At 37.0% G+C, this 19,708-nt stretch overlaps 3 protein-coding genes across 3 annotated transcripts; 1 reads left to right on the top strand and 2 right to left on the bottom strand.

Annotated features, from left to right (window-relative positions):
* Window positions 1–6,029: 6,029 nt before the first annotated feature.
* On the bottom strand, window positions 6,030–6,902 carry LOC141705650 (F-box protein At5g07610-like). Its single transcript, XM_074508541.1, has one exon. It carries the CDS (start codon window positions 6,900–6,902, stop codon window positions 6,030–6,032), a length of 873 nt encoding a protein of 290 aa, XP_074364642.1.
* A 518-nt stretch (window positions 6,903–7,420) lies between these two features.
* Window positions 7,421–8,689, top strand: LOC141705649 (uncharacterized). The gene has a single exon (XM_074508540.1). It carries the CDS (start codon window positions 7,421–7,423, stop codon window positions 8,687–8,689), a length of 1,269 nt encoding a protein of 422 aa, XP_074364641.1.
* Window positions 8,690–18,887: 10,198 nt separating this feature from the next.
* LOC141705647 (uncharacterized) lies at window positions 18,888–19,466 on the bottom strand. The gene has a single exon (XM_074508539.1). The coding sequence runs from the start codon at window positions 19,464–19,466 to the stop codon at window positions 18,888–18,890; it is 579 nt and encodes a 192-aa protein (XP_074364640.1).
* Between the last annotated feature and the right edge of the window lie 242 nt (window positions 19,467–19,708).

Below are 19,708 nucleotides of genomic sequence, written 5' to 3'. Positions count from 1 at the left end.
CACAACTCCGTTCTGTTGTGGAGTGTATGGAGCTGTAAAGTGGCGAGCAATACCCATATCGTTACAAAAACTTGCAAAGGCCTTCGAGCAGAATTCTCCTCCTCTATCAGTGCGAAGAACTTTAATAGTCTGGTTTGATTCTTTTTCCACTAATACTTTAAATGTCTTAAAATATGTCAGTGCTTCATCCTTTGTCCTGAGCATATAAACCCACATTGCACGACTAAAATCGTCAACAAACAATAGAAAATACTTGTTACCAGCTGGTGTTGATGGAGAGATAGAGCCACAGATGTCTCCATGGATGAGTTCCAGCCGTTCCTTGGCACTAAAGACAGACTGTGTGGGAAACGGGCGTCTCGCCTATTTAGACATCAAGCATCCCTTACACACTTCCTTTGGGTGTGTAAAAATGGGCAAACCATGTACCATTCGATTCTTGGACATCAGATTCATAGAGTTAAAATTCACATGACCAAGCCGTGCATGCCAAAACAAGGTCAAATCATCTGCTTTTGTTAACAAACACATTCCACTAGTATCCTTTGTTAAAACCTTGTATAATCTATTTGATGCACGCTTCACTTTCATTATCATGGTATTTTTCTCATTATAAATCCACAAAAATTCTCCCTTAATAATCACTTTACTACTACCTTCAGACAATTGGCCCAATGAAATTATATTATTGCATAGACTTGGAATAAAGTATACCTCTTTGAGAGTACATTCCTTGCCATCCTGAGTTGTAAGATTGATTGATCCTTTCCCATGTATTTCAACTGTGGATCCATCTCCAAACTTGACTCTACCTCTCACTCCTTCATCCAGTTTAGTGAACTTGTGACGGTAACCGGTCATGTGGTTACTAGCCCCATTATCGAGATACCACACACTTGTGTCCCTTCGTCCTTCGAATCCAGCTTTGTTCAATTTTGGACTTACTCCTCCTTCATGGAGCAAAATCATCTCATCCTTGACACCATGACATTCTGCCAGCAAAAGAGTGGGTTCATCATCATTTACATAGGCCAAATTTGCCTCATGAGTTTGCTCCTTTTCTCTCCTGGGTTTACGACACTCCGCAGCATAGTGTCCGTAAGCACTGCAATTAAAACAGCGTATGTTGTTTCTGTCACGACCACCTCTAGAGAAGTCTCTTCCCTTTGTTACATCTCTTCCCCGTGAGCTACCTCTGTTCGCTCGCTTCACCCACTCATCCCGAGTGAGTAATAGTTGGCCTTCCTTATTCTCCCTTTTCACCCATTCTTCTTCGGTGAGAAGTAGTTGTTGATCACTGCTCTCATTTTTCCCACGTACTCTTTCTTCATGGGCCTTAAGAGAGCCCACTGTCTCCTCAACAGACATTTGCTCCAGGTTCCCGAACTGCTCAATAGCTGAAGCTATCTGTAAGAATCTGGTGGGTACAGCTCGCAGAATTTTCTTGACCACGTATTCTTCTTCAATCTCCTCTCCCAACGTACGTATATTGGCTACTAAGCCGTTCAGCCTCATGCAGAAATCGTTAAGTTGCTCAGTGTCCTTCATAGTGAGGGCTTCAAACTCTGATTTAAGAGTCTGAACCTTCGCCTTTTTTACCTTATCTGCACCCAGATGTACTGTCTTGATGGCATCCCACGCCTCTTTTGAGGTTTTCTTGTCTGCAATTGACAACAACAGGTCCTCAGCAATTCCCTGGTAGATTATGGCCATTGCACGTTTATCTACCTTATCCTCGACAACTGTTGTATCTTCTTTAGGTTCTATAGCATCCCACACGCCATGGGCTTGCATGAAAACCTTCATTTTTAGTGACCATGCTGTGTAGTTCGTTTTGTTGAGCATCGAAAAACTTAAACCAAATGAGCCCTCCTTTCCCTTGTTAGTTTCCATGAGTGTACATACAGATTGTATGTATCAAGCTCTGATACCAGATATAAGTGTAGATATAGTAATATAGACTCACAATAAGCAAACGTGCTTGACTAATATTTCTGAATGGATAATAATTGAAGAGCTAACTAAAATGATTACATGCTGAACGTTTAAAACAAGAGAAACTAACAACTATAAACCAGGAACTAAATACCTGATTTATCTCCATTACTCTCCCAGATAGACTCAACTACTAAGACCTATTCTAACTGCATACAACCACGTATACACAGCTGATTTATTATTAAAACAGAATTAATCATATTTAGATTAAATTAATATTCCAACAATATATTTGTGGGATCCCTTCCATAGTCTTGATAATGCTACATATATTTTACACTCAAAATGTATGATATAGTGGAACGACATTCTTTCGGTCCATAGGCAAAAATAACATTATTAAAATAGATAAATAATTACCCCCTAACCGTAGCTGTAGGGAACATGTCACAACTTGACACCATATAAAAGAGTAGGGAGATATTAAAAATCATGACATTAATTAATTCATGATGTATCCCACGAATGGGGTAATAAGAAAATATCAAAAGATCATAAAAAAGCATGAGCAGATTCCAAGTATTTTGGGGTGTTACCTTATTTGTGGATCGATGAAAATGGAAAGCCACCTAAAGCAACTTATTCCATTACTAGAAAACAACGTAAACTTTTATTTGAATGGATTAGTTCGCTAAAACTTCAGTATAGTTATTCATCAAATATATCACGGTGTTGCAATGTTGAGGAGTGTACATTTTATGGATTTAGATCGCATATTTTTCTTCAAAAATTATTGCCTCTTGCAATTCGTGAACTTTTATCGGCGCTTATTGTGGATGCAATCACGACAATTTCTAACTTTTTTCAAGATTTATGCTCATCCGTGGTTACAAAACTGATCTGAAAATAATGGAAATATCGGTTATCAAAGCTTTGTGTTTGTTGAAAATGATTTTTTCTCAAAGTTGGTTTGATTCGATGGAACACTTGTTTGTACATCTAGTCGAAGAAATTAGATTTAAAACCGACCGTTTTTTCTTAAAACCGTCCAATTTAGTCGGTCGATTTTATCCTTTTTTTAGTGTAGATCATTTAACAGTGAAGCCCACCAGATAATATCATGCTAAGATTGATAAGATTTAGTTATCTCTAATTCAATTTATGTTATATTATATTTATCACTCATAAAAAATTCAGTGTCACACCGTCGAAGTAACAACCTCAACATAAAATATCATTTTACTTGAAGCAAGCATATCAATATAAAATATCATTTTATTCGAGAATAGGTGAATGAGAAATTTGAGGAGTTGGCGCACTGCTAGATGAAAAAAAATTAAATTAATATATTTACGAAGTCGTTGAAGCCATGTGTGTTTCAGAAAATGAATGAGAAGCTCAGAATTCGAAGTCGGGTTTGGGGGTGAGTGTCAGAATTCAAACTCTCTTGGGTTAACATCAAATTTGGCAGCCACGAAGTATTTCCCAAAGTGTGAGTATAAGAAGCAATAATGCATGCACGTACATAAGAAAAAAAAAAGAAAGAAAAGTGGATCGTGGTGCATTTACTTGCGACGAAATGCAAATTTGTGATAAAAATTTGAACTTACTATTCGAACAAAAGCAAAAGTGACGGAAATTTTTCATCGTAATTGGTTCAATTCGACAATTTTAATAAAAAAAAGACCATCATTTATGCCCTGATTTTTTGTAATGAACATTAATATATGATAATCTCACGGGAGTACTAAGTAGATCAAGATAAAAATTAAATTAAAAAACTAATTTGTGTCTAGGTACCCACACGGAAATAATACATAAAATGTAAAAAATTTAAAACCGTCTAGACACGGTGTCTTCTCAAATTTTCAGCAAGTTGCTCTATTATGTAAATTAAAATGCAGATCATACAATATCCCTATTACATCCATTGCTTACATTCTTTAAAAACTTAGTCGAAACAAAGTCGAGAGCGCTGATGTCAACTTAATCGCCCAAATTATTCCATGTGAAATGCATAATAACATTTTATAGTCAATATAACTTTCATTTTTCAGAAAAAAATATACATGAATTAGAAAACAAGAAACTATGATTTGTTTCATTTAGTATATATCTCCGGGGCACAATCTACTATATTATGCTAGATTGCAGCTGACACAACTAAAGTTGTAAGAGGGAAGAAAATTTGAATGAATAAGAACAACACCTAATTCCATATTGGCACAGCAGAGAAGAACTACTAGTAGTCTCCTTCAAGATGTATGATCCCCTCTCACTCTAGTACTACATATTTATGAAAAACAGAACATTTTGAGGTTAAGTGTGGCTGTGAAATGGACAACAAATTCCTTACCCGCACAGAGAAACATTTGGCATAAACATCAACACAGGTAAAGGTAATAGCAGATACATAACATAAACATGTCAGTTCCCATATGCTTTCCCAACATAAGCAATATAAAATAAATAGAAAATAATTAGAAAATTTGTTATTAATGAGGGGCTTATGCTTACATTGGATGTAAGGTTGCAACAAAAGGATATGCAGGAATAAATGGAGGTTCACCAATATGCGCCTCAACTTTCTTACTTGGAGATTATAAAGAACAACTTTGCCAGAGATGTTTACAACAAGAGTTACAATTTGGGCACGCCATCTTACTACAAAAAACATGAAATCATCGTAAGTATTTATGACATGAAATTTGTGTTGGTTTGCGCTACAGTTGTATGTAGATTATGTGTGATTAGACAGATTAATGAATTGATTCAGGAGCCAAAAATGGCTAGACACCTGGAAAAAAGCATATCGCTGATTTTAATATTTTTGGGTTATTCATAATTGTGGGTTATTTACGATTGTTGTTCATAACATATTCCGTCATAATGTAGTAATTTTCTATATTTTTAATTTTATTTTATATTAAATTTGACAACCAACAGGATCCCATATACTAAAATACGACGTTTTTGTGTCTGAACTTAACAACATACGATGATTGTTTCACTCGTAAGTTTATTTGTTATTAAATTGCTAAAGTGGATCTCAGTGCTTTTACTTATGACGAAATGCAATTTGTGATGAAAATTTGAACTTACTACTTGAGCAAAAGCAAAAGCAACGGAAAATTTTCATCGTAATTGGTTCAATTTGACCGTTTCAATAAAAAGGACTATCATAGATGCCCCGATTTGTTGTAATGAACATTAATAAATAATAATCTCACTCGGTACTAAGTATATTAAGATATAAATTACATTAAAAAATTATATAATGTGTCTAGGTACACACACGGAAATAATACATAAAATGTAGAAAATCTAAAACGGGCTAGACACGGTGTCTTCTCAAATTTTCAGCAAGTAGTTCTATTATGTAAATTAAAATGTAGATCATACAATATTCCCTGTGAAACGCAGAAAAACATTTTGTAGTCAATAATATTATTTTCATTTTTCAGAAAAAAAATATACATGAATTTGAAAATAAGAAACTCTGATTTGTTTCAGAAAGCAGATAAATTTATGCAACATATTTTACTACACATTTAACAAGGCAGGATTTTTTTTATTTTTAGAAATAAGCATTCCTAGCTTACCATTAAAAGCAAAATAGTTAGTATTAATATTAAATACACCTACCTAACTGCATATTCCACTGAGGATGGAACAAATTTAACAAAACAGGTTTTCATTTATAGGATCACAATAAGTTAGTCACTTATAGTTATGGTAGTCATCATTTAGTATATATCTCTAGGGCACAATCTACTATATTATGCTTGATTGCAGCTGACACAACCAAAGTTGTAAGAGGGAAGAAAATTTAAATGAAGAACAACAAATAATTCCATATTCGCACAGCAGAGAAGAACTACTAGGAGTCTCCTTCAAGATGTATAAGCCCCCCCTCACTCTATATAGCATTTTGAGGTTGACTGTGGCTGAGAAATGAACAACAAATTCCTTACTCGCACAGAGAAACATTTGGCTTAAACATGTCCGTTCCCATATGCTTTCCCAACATAAGCTATAGTAAATTAAATAGAAAATAATTAGAAAATTTGTTATTAATGAGGGGCTTGTGCTTACATTGGATGTAAGGTTGCAACGAAAGGATATGCAGGAATAAATGGAGGTTCACCAAGATAAAGAATTGCCCCACCGTTAATACTGTTCCGTCTGAGCTCAGAAAGGAGCACCTCAACTTTCTTACTTTGGAGATTATACAGAACAACTTTGCCAGAGACATTTACAAGAAGAGCTGTGTCTTCTTCCCCTTCTCCTCTCAGAACGCTTAATATTGATTGGATGGAGTGACGTTTCTGCAGATTTCTCCCATTCCCAAAATCACGTGGTAATGAAGAAATGAGATGATTAATATGTACCCGGTGCTTTATAACCCACTTCATAGTAACCTCATCCAACTCATACACATTTAAATTTTTGTGTGCCCAATCTACGACACAAACAATGTACAAGTGCCCATTAGATTCAACAAAATGCCTGAAGCCTGAACCAGAAGCCGTTGGAGGAAAAGAGATTTTGGTCAAATTCTTAGCTTCAATATCGAAACGATAACAAGATTGCGTGTTTCTCACAATCCAATAAATAGCACCCTGGCAATACAGTCCCTTTCCGTATTGCAGCTCATGTCCATCCATAGTAACATTAGTATCTTTCCATCTACCAGTTTCTGAACTAAATATCATGAATTTAGATGTAACTACTCTCGCTATCGACGCTGTAGCACAGATAACTTTGTAATGGGGTGATACCAGAGGCTCAAAAGCCAAAACAAAAGTAACAATCCATTCATAAAATCTAGAATCTAATTTGGGTGAAGGTACTGATTTGATTTCATTGGTAACTAAATTTCGAACATAATACGCTTTCCTATCCCTTTCTAAGGAGTTGAATCTAAATAGATTCAACCCATTACAAGACTGTATCATCCTCATGACAGTTTCTCTAGAGAGCAAATCCCTCCACTAGTTAATTGGAATACTTTCAGTTAGTACAGCAGGATCTAAACAAAGAGGGATCTTACCTTCAGAATTAGAGCGAGATATGGAATAAACTGTATCTTCCATTAAGTCAGCAGGGTTGTGTTGGTTTTATTTTTAATCTAAACTAGCTGTTATGCCACATAAGGTCCACATGAATAAGTCATTGTCTGAGAGGAGAGTTTGTAGGAGTCGTTTGAATAAGTGGAGAGGTGGAGTTTTATCAGGAGATAGTTGCTATTTGTTAGCCTTATCTGTAGTGGTAGTTTTACTGTCTTTTAGTTTAAATAATGTAAAGTAGTTATCTGCAATTTTTTATCAGCAAGAAATACAAAACGAGTTTATACTCAGTTTTGGTGTTTTTCATTCCTTTTATATCTATTCTACAACTGGTGTGTACTGTTGTTTAGCTTTCATTTGGTATCAGAGCGGGTGTTCGGTGAATGCCAAAGTACATGCCAAGGACTACGATAATGGAGGAAAACAAAGGCAAGGATGGATCAGTAACGTTAAGTTATCCAATGCTGAGCAAAAGCAATTACACGGCGTGGTCGATAAAGATGAAAGCCTTTATGGAGGCTCATGGGATTTGGGAGGCGATCGAGCCTGTGGACCCAAAGGCCGCGGTTAAAGAAAGAGCAGACAAGGTGGCATTAGCAGCCATCTACCAAGCCATCCCTGAGGACGTGCTCTTGTCCGTAGCTGAGAAGAAGACAGTTAAAGGTGCTTGGGAGGCCATAAAGACAATGTCTCTTGGGGCAGATCGAGTCAAGAGGGCCAAGGTTCAAACACTGAGGGCAGAGTTTGAAATGATGAGCATGAAAGATGCGGAGACAATCGATGAGTTTAGTATGAAATTGAGTGCACTGGTCACAAACATCAGGGCACTAGGAGAAACCGTGGAGGAGAGTTACATAGTGAAGAAATTACTGAGAGCTGTTCCTTCAAGATTTGTGCAGATAACCTCAGCCATTGGACAATTTGGACAGATTGAAGAAATGTCTGTGGAAGAGGCAGTAGGCTCATTAAAGGCACATGAAGAAAGACTTGGTGGACAAACTGAGAAACCTGTGGGTCAATTGATGTTAACTGAAGAGGAGTGGGAGAAACGAGAAGCCACTGAAGGTCGTCTTCTATTGTCTAGGGAAGAATGGCTTAAGAGGTCAAATAAAAGTCGAGGTACATCTAGCTATCAAGGACAGCATGATAAGAGTAAGGTGAGGTGCTTTAACTGTCAGTTGTATGGGCATTATGCGGCGGAGTGTCGTAAACCACGAAAGGAAAAGGAAAAGAAGCAAGAGGCGAACCTTGCCCAAATACAAGATGACGAACCAGCGTTGCTCCTAACAGAATTTGAGAAGGTTAAAAATGACACGTTGTTACTTAATGAGAAAGGGCTGGTTCCAAAGTTGCAGAAGGATCAGGTCAAGAAAGTCGAAAGTAATTTGTGGTACCTAGACAATGGAGCAAGTAACCACATGACAGGGTTACGCTCCAAGTTTAACGAACTGGATGAAAGGGTGACAGGGCAAGTGAAGTTCGGAGATGGCTCCCTGGTAGAAATAAAAGGCAAAGGCTCGGTGATGTTCAAATGTAAAAATGGTGATGAACGAATCTTCCACGAGGTATACTATATCCCCAGTCTCTGTAGTAATATTATAAGCCTTGGGCAACTGTCTGAATGTGGAAATAAAGTCATAATGAATGGTGTTTTTTTGTGGGTCTATGATGATAAAGGATGACTTCTTATGAAAGTAAAAAGATCATGTAATAGACTTTATAAAATTATTTTGGAGTCTTGTGAGGCATCGTGTCTTATGCTAAGTATAGAGAACACAACACGGCTTTGGCACTCACGCCTTGGTCATGTAAATTACCAAGCCATGATATTGATGTTTGAGAAGGGGATGGTGCATGGTCTACCCTCATTGATCCAACCAAAGGAAGTTCGTGAACAAGCTCGAGCTCGGCTCGTTAAGAGCTCGTTCGGCTCGGCTCGTTAACGAACTCGAGCTCGAGCTCGAACAGAAAAATATGTTCGTTAAGCAAATCGAGCTCGAGCCGAGTTTTGGGTTGTTAGGCTCGAGCTCGGCTCGAGCTCGGCTCGGCTCGAACTCGTTCGTTAAAATTCAAAAAAATTCTAATATATCCTAAATATTTTTATATAGGTATGATTTTTTTTTAAATCCGACTTCACTGTATTTTTTTTTATCTTCCAACGATCATTTTGCATACCATATCTGATATATTTTGACGTGATTTGGAAATTTTATATTTTAGTTTCTAATTTTAAAATGTAGCTTCATAATTATATTTTAGTTAAGATTTTTTTTAAAATATTTTTCATCGATCCAACCGTATGGATATCATAAAATATATATTTTAATGATATAACCAATGTTTCACATCAAAAACAATTTTATTTGATTTTCTATTTTATGGTCAAGCATTAGTTTGACTATTAACGCTAACTAGTGTTTAATCCGGATTTGTTGTTTCGATTATTTTAAAAATACTTTATATCGATCCAACCGTATGGATTTCATAAAATATTTATTTTACTGATATAACCAAAGTTTTAGATCAAAATAATTTTATTTGGTTTGCTATTTTAATAGTCAAACATTAGTTTGACTAGTCTTGGTAACTAATGTTTAGTCTTGTATTGGTGTCTCGATTTATTTAAAATTATTTCTAATTGATCCAACCGTATGGATATCAAAATAAATATATTTTAATGATATAACCAAATTTTCAGATCAAAATAATTTTATTTGGTTTGTTATATTAACAGTCAAGTATTAGTTTGACTATTACCGTTAACTAGTGGTTAGTCCTGATTTGTTGTTTTGATTATTTTAAAAATATTTTATATTGATCCAACCGTATGGATGTCATAATACATACATTTTATTGATATAACCAAAGTTACAGATCAAAATAATTTTATTTGGTTTGCTATTTTAACAGTCAAACATTAGTTTGACTAGTACTAGTAACTAGTGTTTAGTCCTGTATTAGTATCTCGACTTGTTTAAAATTATTTTTAATTGATCCAACCGTATGGATGTCAAAATAAATATATTTTAATGATATAACCAAATTTTCAGACCAAAATAATTTTATTTGGTTTGTTATTTTAACAGTCAAGTAGTAGTTTGACTATTACCACTAACTAGTATTTAGTCATTAATTGGTGTTTCGATTTTTTTAAAAATATTTTTCCTCGATCCAATCGTATGGATGTCAAGATATATATATTTTAGTGATATAACCAAATTTTCAAAAAAAAAAATTTATTTGATAAGTTATTTTGACAGTCAAACATCGGTTGACCAGAATTTTTTCTGGCTCGGCTCGGCTCGTTTATGTTCGCGAACAAGCTCGTGTTCGGCTCGTTAGTTAACGAGCTCGAGCTCGAACACGATTTTTGTTCGATAAGAAAGCTCGGCTCCGCTCGGTTCGTCAGAAAAAAAATTAAAGCTCGGCTCTGTTCGATCAAAACTCGACTCGGCTCGGTTCGTGAACAGCCCTAGGTTTACTTACTCACCAGGAAGGATGAAGCACTTGGGGCATTCAAGAAGTTTAAGTTGCTGGTTGAACGTGACTCGGAAAAGAAAGTAAAAATGTTGCAAACTGATAGGGGTGGAGAATTTTGTTCAAAGGAGTTCACAGAGTACTGTGATAACATGGGTATCTCAAGACAATTCACTGCTCCTTACACCCCACAGCAAAATAGGGTGGTCGAGCGAAGAAATCGTACTGTAGTGGCCATGACAAGAAGTTTATTGAAAGAAAGAAATCTCCCGTCATAATTTTGGGGGGAAGCAGTGCGCCATTCGGTGTACATTCTAAATCGATTGCCCATGCGTGCATTAACAGAGGTGACACCATATGAAGCATGGTTGGGTAGAAAACCGGACGTTAGCCATTTACGAGTCTTTGGCTATGTGGCATATATGAAGATGCATGGTGTACACACATCAAAACTTGATGATCGAAGTAAGAAAACGATCTATCTTGGAAGAGAACCGGGGACTAAGGCTTGCAGACTATATGATCCAGTTTTTGAAAAAATCTTGGTGAGTAGAGATGTTGTCTTTGAGGAGCAAAAGGCCTGGGAGTGGGACTCACAACCGTTAACTGATTATATTTCAACAGGAATCGCTGATTTGCCAAAGTCAGTTCCTCTCACAGTTGTCGGGCATGATTTCACTCACACAGAAATTCAAGAGCCTGAGGTAGAGCCAGTTACGCCCAGGTACAGCAGTGAAAGCTCGAGGAACATTAGTGAAAGCCCGAGTGAACAAATGTTAGAAGCAACAACCGAAGGAGATACGCCTGCAATTTTAAGCAGTGCTGCAAGCTCAGGTAACAACGGTGACAATGAACCAAAGAGGTTCAAATCTCTAACTGAAATTTATGACGAAACTCAGCAGATCGAATTGGAGAATGAACTGATGTTGTTGGGAGTTGACGAGCCAACTAGCTACAGTTAAGGTATGTCTGAGAAAGCCTGGAAGGTTGCTATGAAGAATGAGATTGATGCTATTGAAAAAAATAACACTGGGAAGCTAGTAGAGTTACCACCCGGACACAAACCTATTGGACTGAAATGGGTGTATAAGCTGAAAAGTGACGCAACTGGTAAGATAGTCAAGCATAAGGCTAGGCTCGTTGCGAAGGATTATGTTCAGAGACAAGGTATAGATTTTGAGGAAGTATTTGCTCCTGTTACACGTTTAGAAACGGTGAGATTATTATTGGCCTTGGCAACCAAAAATAAGTGGGAGGTTCATCACTTAGACGTAAAATCGGCTTTTCTAAATGGTGAGTTGAAGGAAGTGGTGTATGTATCACAACCGGAGGGGTTCGTTAAAGAAAACAGAGAGCATATGGTGTATCGATTAATCAAGGCTTTACACGGTTTGCGTCAAGCACCACAAGCGTGGTATGCTAAGTTAAGCAAGTATCTTGAGCGATTGGGATTTCGTAAATGCCCTTATGAGCACGCGGTGTACACTAAACGGGAAGGAGATAAAGTTTTCATCATCGGTGTTTATGTAGACGATATATTGGCTACGGGGATAAGCTTGTCAGCCATACTTAAGTTTAAGAAGCAGATGGGGGAAGAGTTCGAAATGACTGATCTTGGAAAGCTGACTCATTATTTGGGGATCGAGGTAGTGCAGAAGCAGGGGTACACGGAACTGAAACAAACAACATATGCTAAAAAATTACTCGAGAAGGCAGGGTTGAGCAAATGTAATCCATCAAACTATCAAATGGAACCCAAACTGCAGCTTGATAAAGATGTTAATGGTAAAGTTGTCGACTCCACGATGTTCAAGAGTTGGTAGGAGGTCTCAGATACCTAGTACATACTAGGCCAGACATTGCCTTCTCAGTTGGGATGTTTAGTAGGTTCATGGAACGACCGACAATGCTACATTTAAATGCTGTTAAACGCATCTTGCGTTACGTGAAAGGAACACTAGAATACGGCCTGGTTTACAGAAAGGGAGCTGGAAATTACATATTATCTGGATATTCTGACAGTGATATGGCTGGGAGTGTTGAAGGCCGAAGAAGCACAAGAGGCATGGCATTCTACCTTAACGAGAGCTTGATAACGTGGGTTTCACAGAAGCAGCGCTGCGTAGCTCTTTCCTCATATGAGGCTGAGTTTATGGCAGCTACAGCTGCAGCATGTCAAGGGGTTTGGCTACGGAATCTGCTCACCCAAATCACAGATATGAAGCATGGTCTTGTGGTGATCTTCATTGATAATCGTTCTGCAATTGATTTGGCCAAAAACCCGGTGTTTCACGGAAGAAGCAAGCACATTGACATTCGCTATCACTTCATTCGTGAATGAGTAGAACGTGGAGAAGTTATTATCAAGCATACACGGACAGAAGAACAGCATGCGGACACCTTGACAAAGGCTATGTCAACTGTGAAGTTTGAGAAAATGCGTGCATTGTTGGGACTTCAGAATCTGCAGAAGTGAGTTTAGATTAGGGGGAATTTGTTGGTTTTATTTTTAATCTAAACTAGCTTTTATGCCATATAAGGTCCACATGAATAAGTCATTGTCTGAGAGGAGAGTTTGTAGGAGTCGTTTGAATAAGTGGAGAGGTGGAGTTTTATCAGGAGATAGTTGCTATTTGTTAGCCTTATCTGTAGTGGTAGTTTTACTGTCTTTTAGTTTAAATAATGTAAAGTAGTTATCTGCAATTTTTTATCAGCAAGAAATACAAAACGAGTTTATACTCAGTTCTGTTGTTTTTCACTCCTTTTATCTATTCTACAACCGGTGTGTACTGTTGTTTAGCTTTCAGGTTGTACTGGTGTTTTGACCTCATAATGACTGATTTGGCGGTTGGTAAAGTGGCTGTTTCTTATAGTGAATAATGAAAGTGGAGAGATGTCAAAATTTATAAGCATACAAAGAACATAAGAATCTTACATATGCTTATACTTGTATACAAATATAAATAATAAAATCATATTTTTGGGCCCTTATTCCGACAAGGCTAGTGCGATCGCATTCCTTATGGTTATACCATATAATAATTTCATTTCTATCAAAATTTCAAGCTATTGGTTTTTAAGAACTCTTATGAACACAACTTGTTGCATTTGAAAGATGAGGATTTTTTTCATTGTCATGTTTATGCTATTACTTTTGGTCAAAAATTATCAGTATGAGATAGAATCCTTGCTTCGGCCTGCTACACCCCTCCTCAATATACATTCATTGTATTGGGATCCCCCGCAGCTCTTAAGGTGAAATTTTAGTTGTGATGGATGATTTTATCATATTTGAGCTTCCTAAACGCCTGTCACCTAGCCACGGGAAGCAATTTTAGCCATCTGGTTTTCCTCATATTCCTTAATAACATACGCCATTTATTGGTAAATATTTGTTTTAATAGGGATATTCGTATGTTGGCTAGTTCTGTCACCTTATCTTTTCCTTTTATTCCTAGATCATTTGACAGTAAAGCCGGCCAGATAACATTATGCTACTATTGATAAGTTTTCGTTGGATTGGTAATCCCACTTAAATGTTTTGTGAGAAGTGATATGATATTTTAGATTTTTAGGCTACTTGCGACCAACATTGTTTCTCAAGAAAAAAACATCAATACATGCCATTCAAAATTAGTTTCATTTACTAAAAAAAACTTATAGATGATTGAGTAAAAATATATATATATATTTCCTAGATTCCCAAACATGAGGATGGCATATGGTGTCATTCAAAATTAGGTAATTAGTTTATAATAAAGGGAACAACAAAGAAACTATACATACTTAAATTAAGTAAACAATTACAAATGGCAATGTCACTAGTTACTAAATTATATTATGTGGATATATAAATGCAACTAACAAAAATCATATGCAATAGATATTTTTTGTGCACTATTTTAAATATATATTTTTTTATTTTTTTTAAAGAAATTTTTTCTAGTAGTATTTATTTATAGTTTGGAAAGAATTGTTTTCTCTTTGCTAATGATTTATTCACGGCAACAAATATCTTTTACCTAAATTTAATATATATTAATATAATTAAATTGAGCTTATGTAAAAATCTCAAATATGTACATAAGCACGGCTCCCAAAAAACTATGCAATTAAGAGTAATGATGTCAAAAAATATGTAATAAAAATTCATACCAAGAATATGGCAGAAGATATAAAAGTTTAAAATCTCATTCGGGGATAAAACCTATACAGGCACACAACTCGATAAAACCTATAAAGGCACACAACCCAAAAAATACAGGAACATAAAAATTCTAAAACCCAGTAATGGTGCACAAAGGTCTATTTTCAAATTTTCTGCAAGATGAAGTTCTACTACTTTGTAAATTATCAAATAGCTCAACGTTTACCAAACAACGAAACTGGATAATGGTACGAGACCCCTTGGGCCATTTATCTTAACTAACCACATATCATTCGTATTACTTTCAAGTGCAAGTGATGGCAACTTATTCCCTTATTTCATTGGGATCTCCCATTGCTCTTATTCCCTCTCAAAAACAGAAACCATTTTATAGTCAGTAAAGATTGTTGGTTATACTTTTTGTTTGTTATAAAAATTGAGAAAAAACAAAAGATGTGCTATCAAATAGCGTAGTTTTTATTAGAACTGCAGATGAGATATTTAAAGTATACAGAGAAAGCAAGCTACAAACTAGGGAAAAAACTGAACTCCTAACAAGTCTCCACTACTGAACATTGTTCTTCTAATCTCCTAAAAGCAAGCAACTATCCTAAAAGCAAGCAACTACTTCACACCTGTAGACTGAGTCTAAACGCATGAAAACAAAATATAGAAAAACAAAATAAATACAAGTTTAGATTAAAAGAATCAACAAAATTCTCCCGTAATCTAAACTTGTTCAGCCAGCTCTTTGACACCAAGAAGTCAGCGCATTTTTTCGAACTTGATCACTGGAAATGCTTTAGTTAAGATATCAGCTCGTTGCTTGTCTGTACTAACGTGTTTGACAATGATTTCACCTTTCTCAACACATTCACGGATAAAATGATAACGAATGTCTATATGCTTACTACGTCCGTGAAACACCGGACTTTTCGCCAAGTCAATTACAGATTTGTTGTCAATATATAATACCACTGGACCCGTGCTCTCTCCAGTAATCTGAGTAAGAAGTTTTCGTAACCAAATAGCTTGGCAAGCTACAGCAGTGGCAGCCATAAACTCGGCCTCGTAAGAAGATAATGCAACACATCTTTGTTTTTGAGAAACCCAGTTATCAGACTTGCATTCAAGTAAAAAACCATTCCCCTGTACTTTTCTGATCTTCAATTTGGCTTGCTAAGTCACTATCTGAATATCCAGTCACCACATTATTCCCACTGTTCTTCGTGTAAACTAGACCAAAATTTATAGTACCCCTGATGTAACGCAAAATCCTTTTAGCAGCATTAAGAAGTTGTGATGTAGGCTTCTCCATGAACCTGCTTATTATTCCCACAGAGAACGTGATATATGGTCTTGTATGAACCAGGTATCTTAACCCCCCAACTAAGCTCTTGAATTGAGTTGTGTCTATAGGCTGACCACCCTTGTCTCTGCCAATGCTTTCCTTGGGGTTCATAGGATATTTGACTGGATTGCAATCGCCTAGTCCGGCTTTCTCCAGTCTTTTTCTAGCATACGCCGTTTGTCTAATCTCAATGCACCCAACACTCTGCTTTACCTCCATTCCCAAGTAGTATGAGAGCTTTCCAAGATCACTTATCTCAAATCTTCTATTCATTTGGTCCTTAAACTAGTTCATAACAGTAACACTTGTACCTGTTAAGAGTAAATCATCGACGTAAACTCCAATAATAAGAATTTCTCCTTCAGCTTTGTTGGTGTAGATAGCATGCTTATGAGGACATCTTTCAAACCCCAGTTCTTCAAGGCATTTATTTAACTTCTCGTACCAGGCTCGGGGTGCCTGCCTTAAGTCATATAAAGCTTTTATAAGCATGTACACCAAGTTTTCCTTTCCTTTCTGAAAAAACCCATCAGGCTGAGACACATAAACTTCTTCCTAAATATCGCCGTTTAGAAAAGCCGTTTTGACAGCAAGATGGTTAACTTCCCAGCTATATTTGGCAACGAGAGCAAGGAGTAACCTTATAGTTTTAAAACGTGTGACAGGTGCGAAGATTTCTTCGAAGTCCACACCTTATTTTTGGACGTACCCTTTGGCAACAATTCTTTCCTGATACTTCTGAATTTTCCCGTTTGCATCTCTCTTTAATTTATAAATCCATTTCAAACTGATCTGCCCAGGTGGAAGTTCTGTAAGCTTCCAGGTTTCGTTATTCTCAACTACATCAATTTCCCTTTGCATTGCATCCCTCCAGTTACGATCCTTTACAGTTTGTCCATAATTCATGGGTTCATCAACACCCATAAGCAGTAACTCATCATCTTCGAGTTCAACCACCTCAGTATTAGCATAGATGTCACTGAGACTTCTGTAGTTTCTAGGCTCACTACTCGTTTCAGAATCTGTAACTGAAACGGAAGAACTCGATGTATGCATAGGCTCAGTATTCATCGAATTAGAGTTTGTGTCACTATCAATCTCTGTATCATAAGAGACATTAGAGTCCTGTTCTGATGCATTCCCTCCTTCATCATAACTACGTGCTCCAAAAATAGTAAATATCTTCATTTGTTCTTTTGCAACTTCCTCATTTTCATCCCAGTTCCAGTACTTTCTTTCTTCGAAAAAAACATCTCTACTGATATGAACTGATTTGTTGATGGGATCATATAGCCTATAAGCCTTTGTTCGAGGCTTCTTCCCAAGATGAATGACTGGCTTGCTTCAATCTTCAAGTTTTTTTATGGAACAACTTGGCAATCTCATGTATGCTAGGCAGCCAAAGACACGTATATGACTAATAGTTGGTTTTTTCTCAAACCAAGCTTCGAATGGAGTCATTCCAGAAACAACACGTGTGGGTAGATGATTTAATATGTAAATCGTATGTCGGACAGCTTCACCCCAAAAAGTACTTGGCAGGTGCATTTGTTTCAACATACTTCGAGCCATCTCGATCATGGTTCTATTTCTCCATTCCACAACACCATTTTGTTGTGGCGAGTAAGGCGCTGTGAAATGCCTCTTAATGCTAACTTCGTTGCAGAAGTCTGTGAATTTTTTCGAGCAAAACTCGCCACCACGATCCATCCTGAAAGTTCTAATTCATTTTTCTGGCCCATCCTCGATTTGAGCTCTGAAGTTCTTAAATGCTTGAATTGCTTCATCCTTGCTTTTCAAGAGATAAGCCCACATGACCCTGCTATAATCATCAACCAAAAGGAATATGTATTTGTTACCTGCTGTCGTGGGTGGTGACAAAGGACCACATAAATCTTTATGAACCAATTCTAGAGATTTCTTTGCAGCAAAAATAGATTTAGATGGAAAGCTTTTCCTGATCTGCTTTGTCATAATGCAATCCGTGCATACATCTTTCGGGTGAGATAACTTTGGCAAATCATGCGCCATTTTATTTGAATCCATTAGCATCATCTCCCTAAAGTTGACATGACCCAATCGAGAATGCTACAAGCAAAGAATCTTCATGCGTCTTAGACAGCAGACACCATGGTTCACAGGTTTCAGGAATAATTTTATACTACCTATTCATAGACCTCTTGACTTTTATAAGAAGATTTCTGCAATTATCACGTACCCACATATAGTCACCACTAATTATGATTTTATTGCCTTCTTTCGACAAATGGCCAATGCTAATTATATTGTTGCAGAGTGAGGGAATATAATATACCTCTTTCAAGACTCGTTCTTCTCCCGTTTTGCACTTGATTCCTATAGAGCCTCCCCCTTTTATGTGGACCAATGATCCGTCTCCAAACTTCACTTGCCCTATTATTCGTTCATCCAAATCCCTGAATTTTTTTCGTTCCCCAGTCATGTGGTTGCTGGCCCCGTTATCCAAATACCATAGGTTTGATTCTATTCTTTTTCCTTCTCCATCTTGAACTAGTTTAAGTGTCACCTTCTATTTGTTCAATAATATCATATTCTCTCCTTTGCCTTCGCATTCTATTAAAAGCAATGCTGGTTCATCTGGAATTTCAACAATGTTAGCCTCCTCCTTACTTTCTTTATCACATCCAGGTTTCCTACAATCTGCAGCAAAATGTCCGAGAATGTTGCAATTGAAACACCTTACGCGGCTCCTATCACGTGTGCCTCGATTATATTCTCGTCCTCAAAACCATTGTTCCGTTCCAACTCTATTTGATCGCCCGATCCACTCATCTCTAGTGAGAAACAACTTGCTCTCCTCCTTCTCCTTCTTCAACCATTCCTCTTCAGTGAGAAGCAACTGACTCCTACTACTGTCGCCCTGTCCTCAAAGCCTTTCCTCATGTGCTTTCATGGAACTGACAGCCTCCTCTATTGTCATTGTATCCAGATTTCCAAACTGTTCAATGGTGGACACAATCTGCAAGAACTTCGGGGGTATTGCTCTTAATATTTTCATCACGACATAAGCTTCAGCTACTGCCTCTCCAAGTGCACGAATGTTTGTCACCATGCCTGTGATCTTCAAACAGAAATCATCGAGAGAGTCTGAGTCCTTCATGCTTAGTGACTCGAATTCAGCCTTGAGCGTTTGTATCTTTGCATTCTTCACATGTTCCGCACCCTGACACATTACTTTAATTGCCTCCCAAACTTCTTTTGCAGTTTCTTTCTCAGGCAGTGAAAGGAAAATGTCTTCTGGAATACTTTGATAAATGGTTGCCATAGCGATTTTGTCCATCTTGTCATCGATTGGTGCCTTCGAATCTTTAGGTACCACTACATCCCAGACGCCATGGGTCTGCTTATATACCTTCATTTTCAGAGCCCATGTTGTATAATTACCTCTCATCAACATGGGGTAATTCAAACTAACCGCACTGTCTTTGTTTTTCCCTGGTTCCATTGTCGAAACTGCTTTTGGCATGTACTTGGGCATCAACTGTTTGAACTAAGTGCTTTGATACTAGATTGTTGGTTATACTTGTTGTGTTTGTTATGAAAACTGAGAGAAAACAAAAGATGTGCTATCAAATAGCGTAGTTTTTATTAGAACTGCAGAAGCGATATTTAAATTGAGTACACAAAGAAAGAAAGCTACAAACTAGGGAAAATAACTAAACTCCTAACAAGTCTCCACTACTGAAC

The sequence above is a fragment of the Apium graveolens genome, unplaced genomic scaffold (genome assembly GCF_009905375.1).
Source record: "Apium graveolens cultivar Ventura unplaced genomic scaffold, ASM990537v1 ctg9190, whole genome shotgun sequence".
Taxonomy (NCBI): Eukaryota; Viridiplantae; Streptophyta; class Magnoliopsida; order Apiales; family Apiaceae; genus Apium; species Apium graveolens.
Note: the sequence above shows the minus strand (reverse complement) of the source record. Positions and strands in the feature narration are given on the sequence as shown.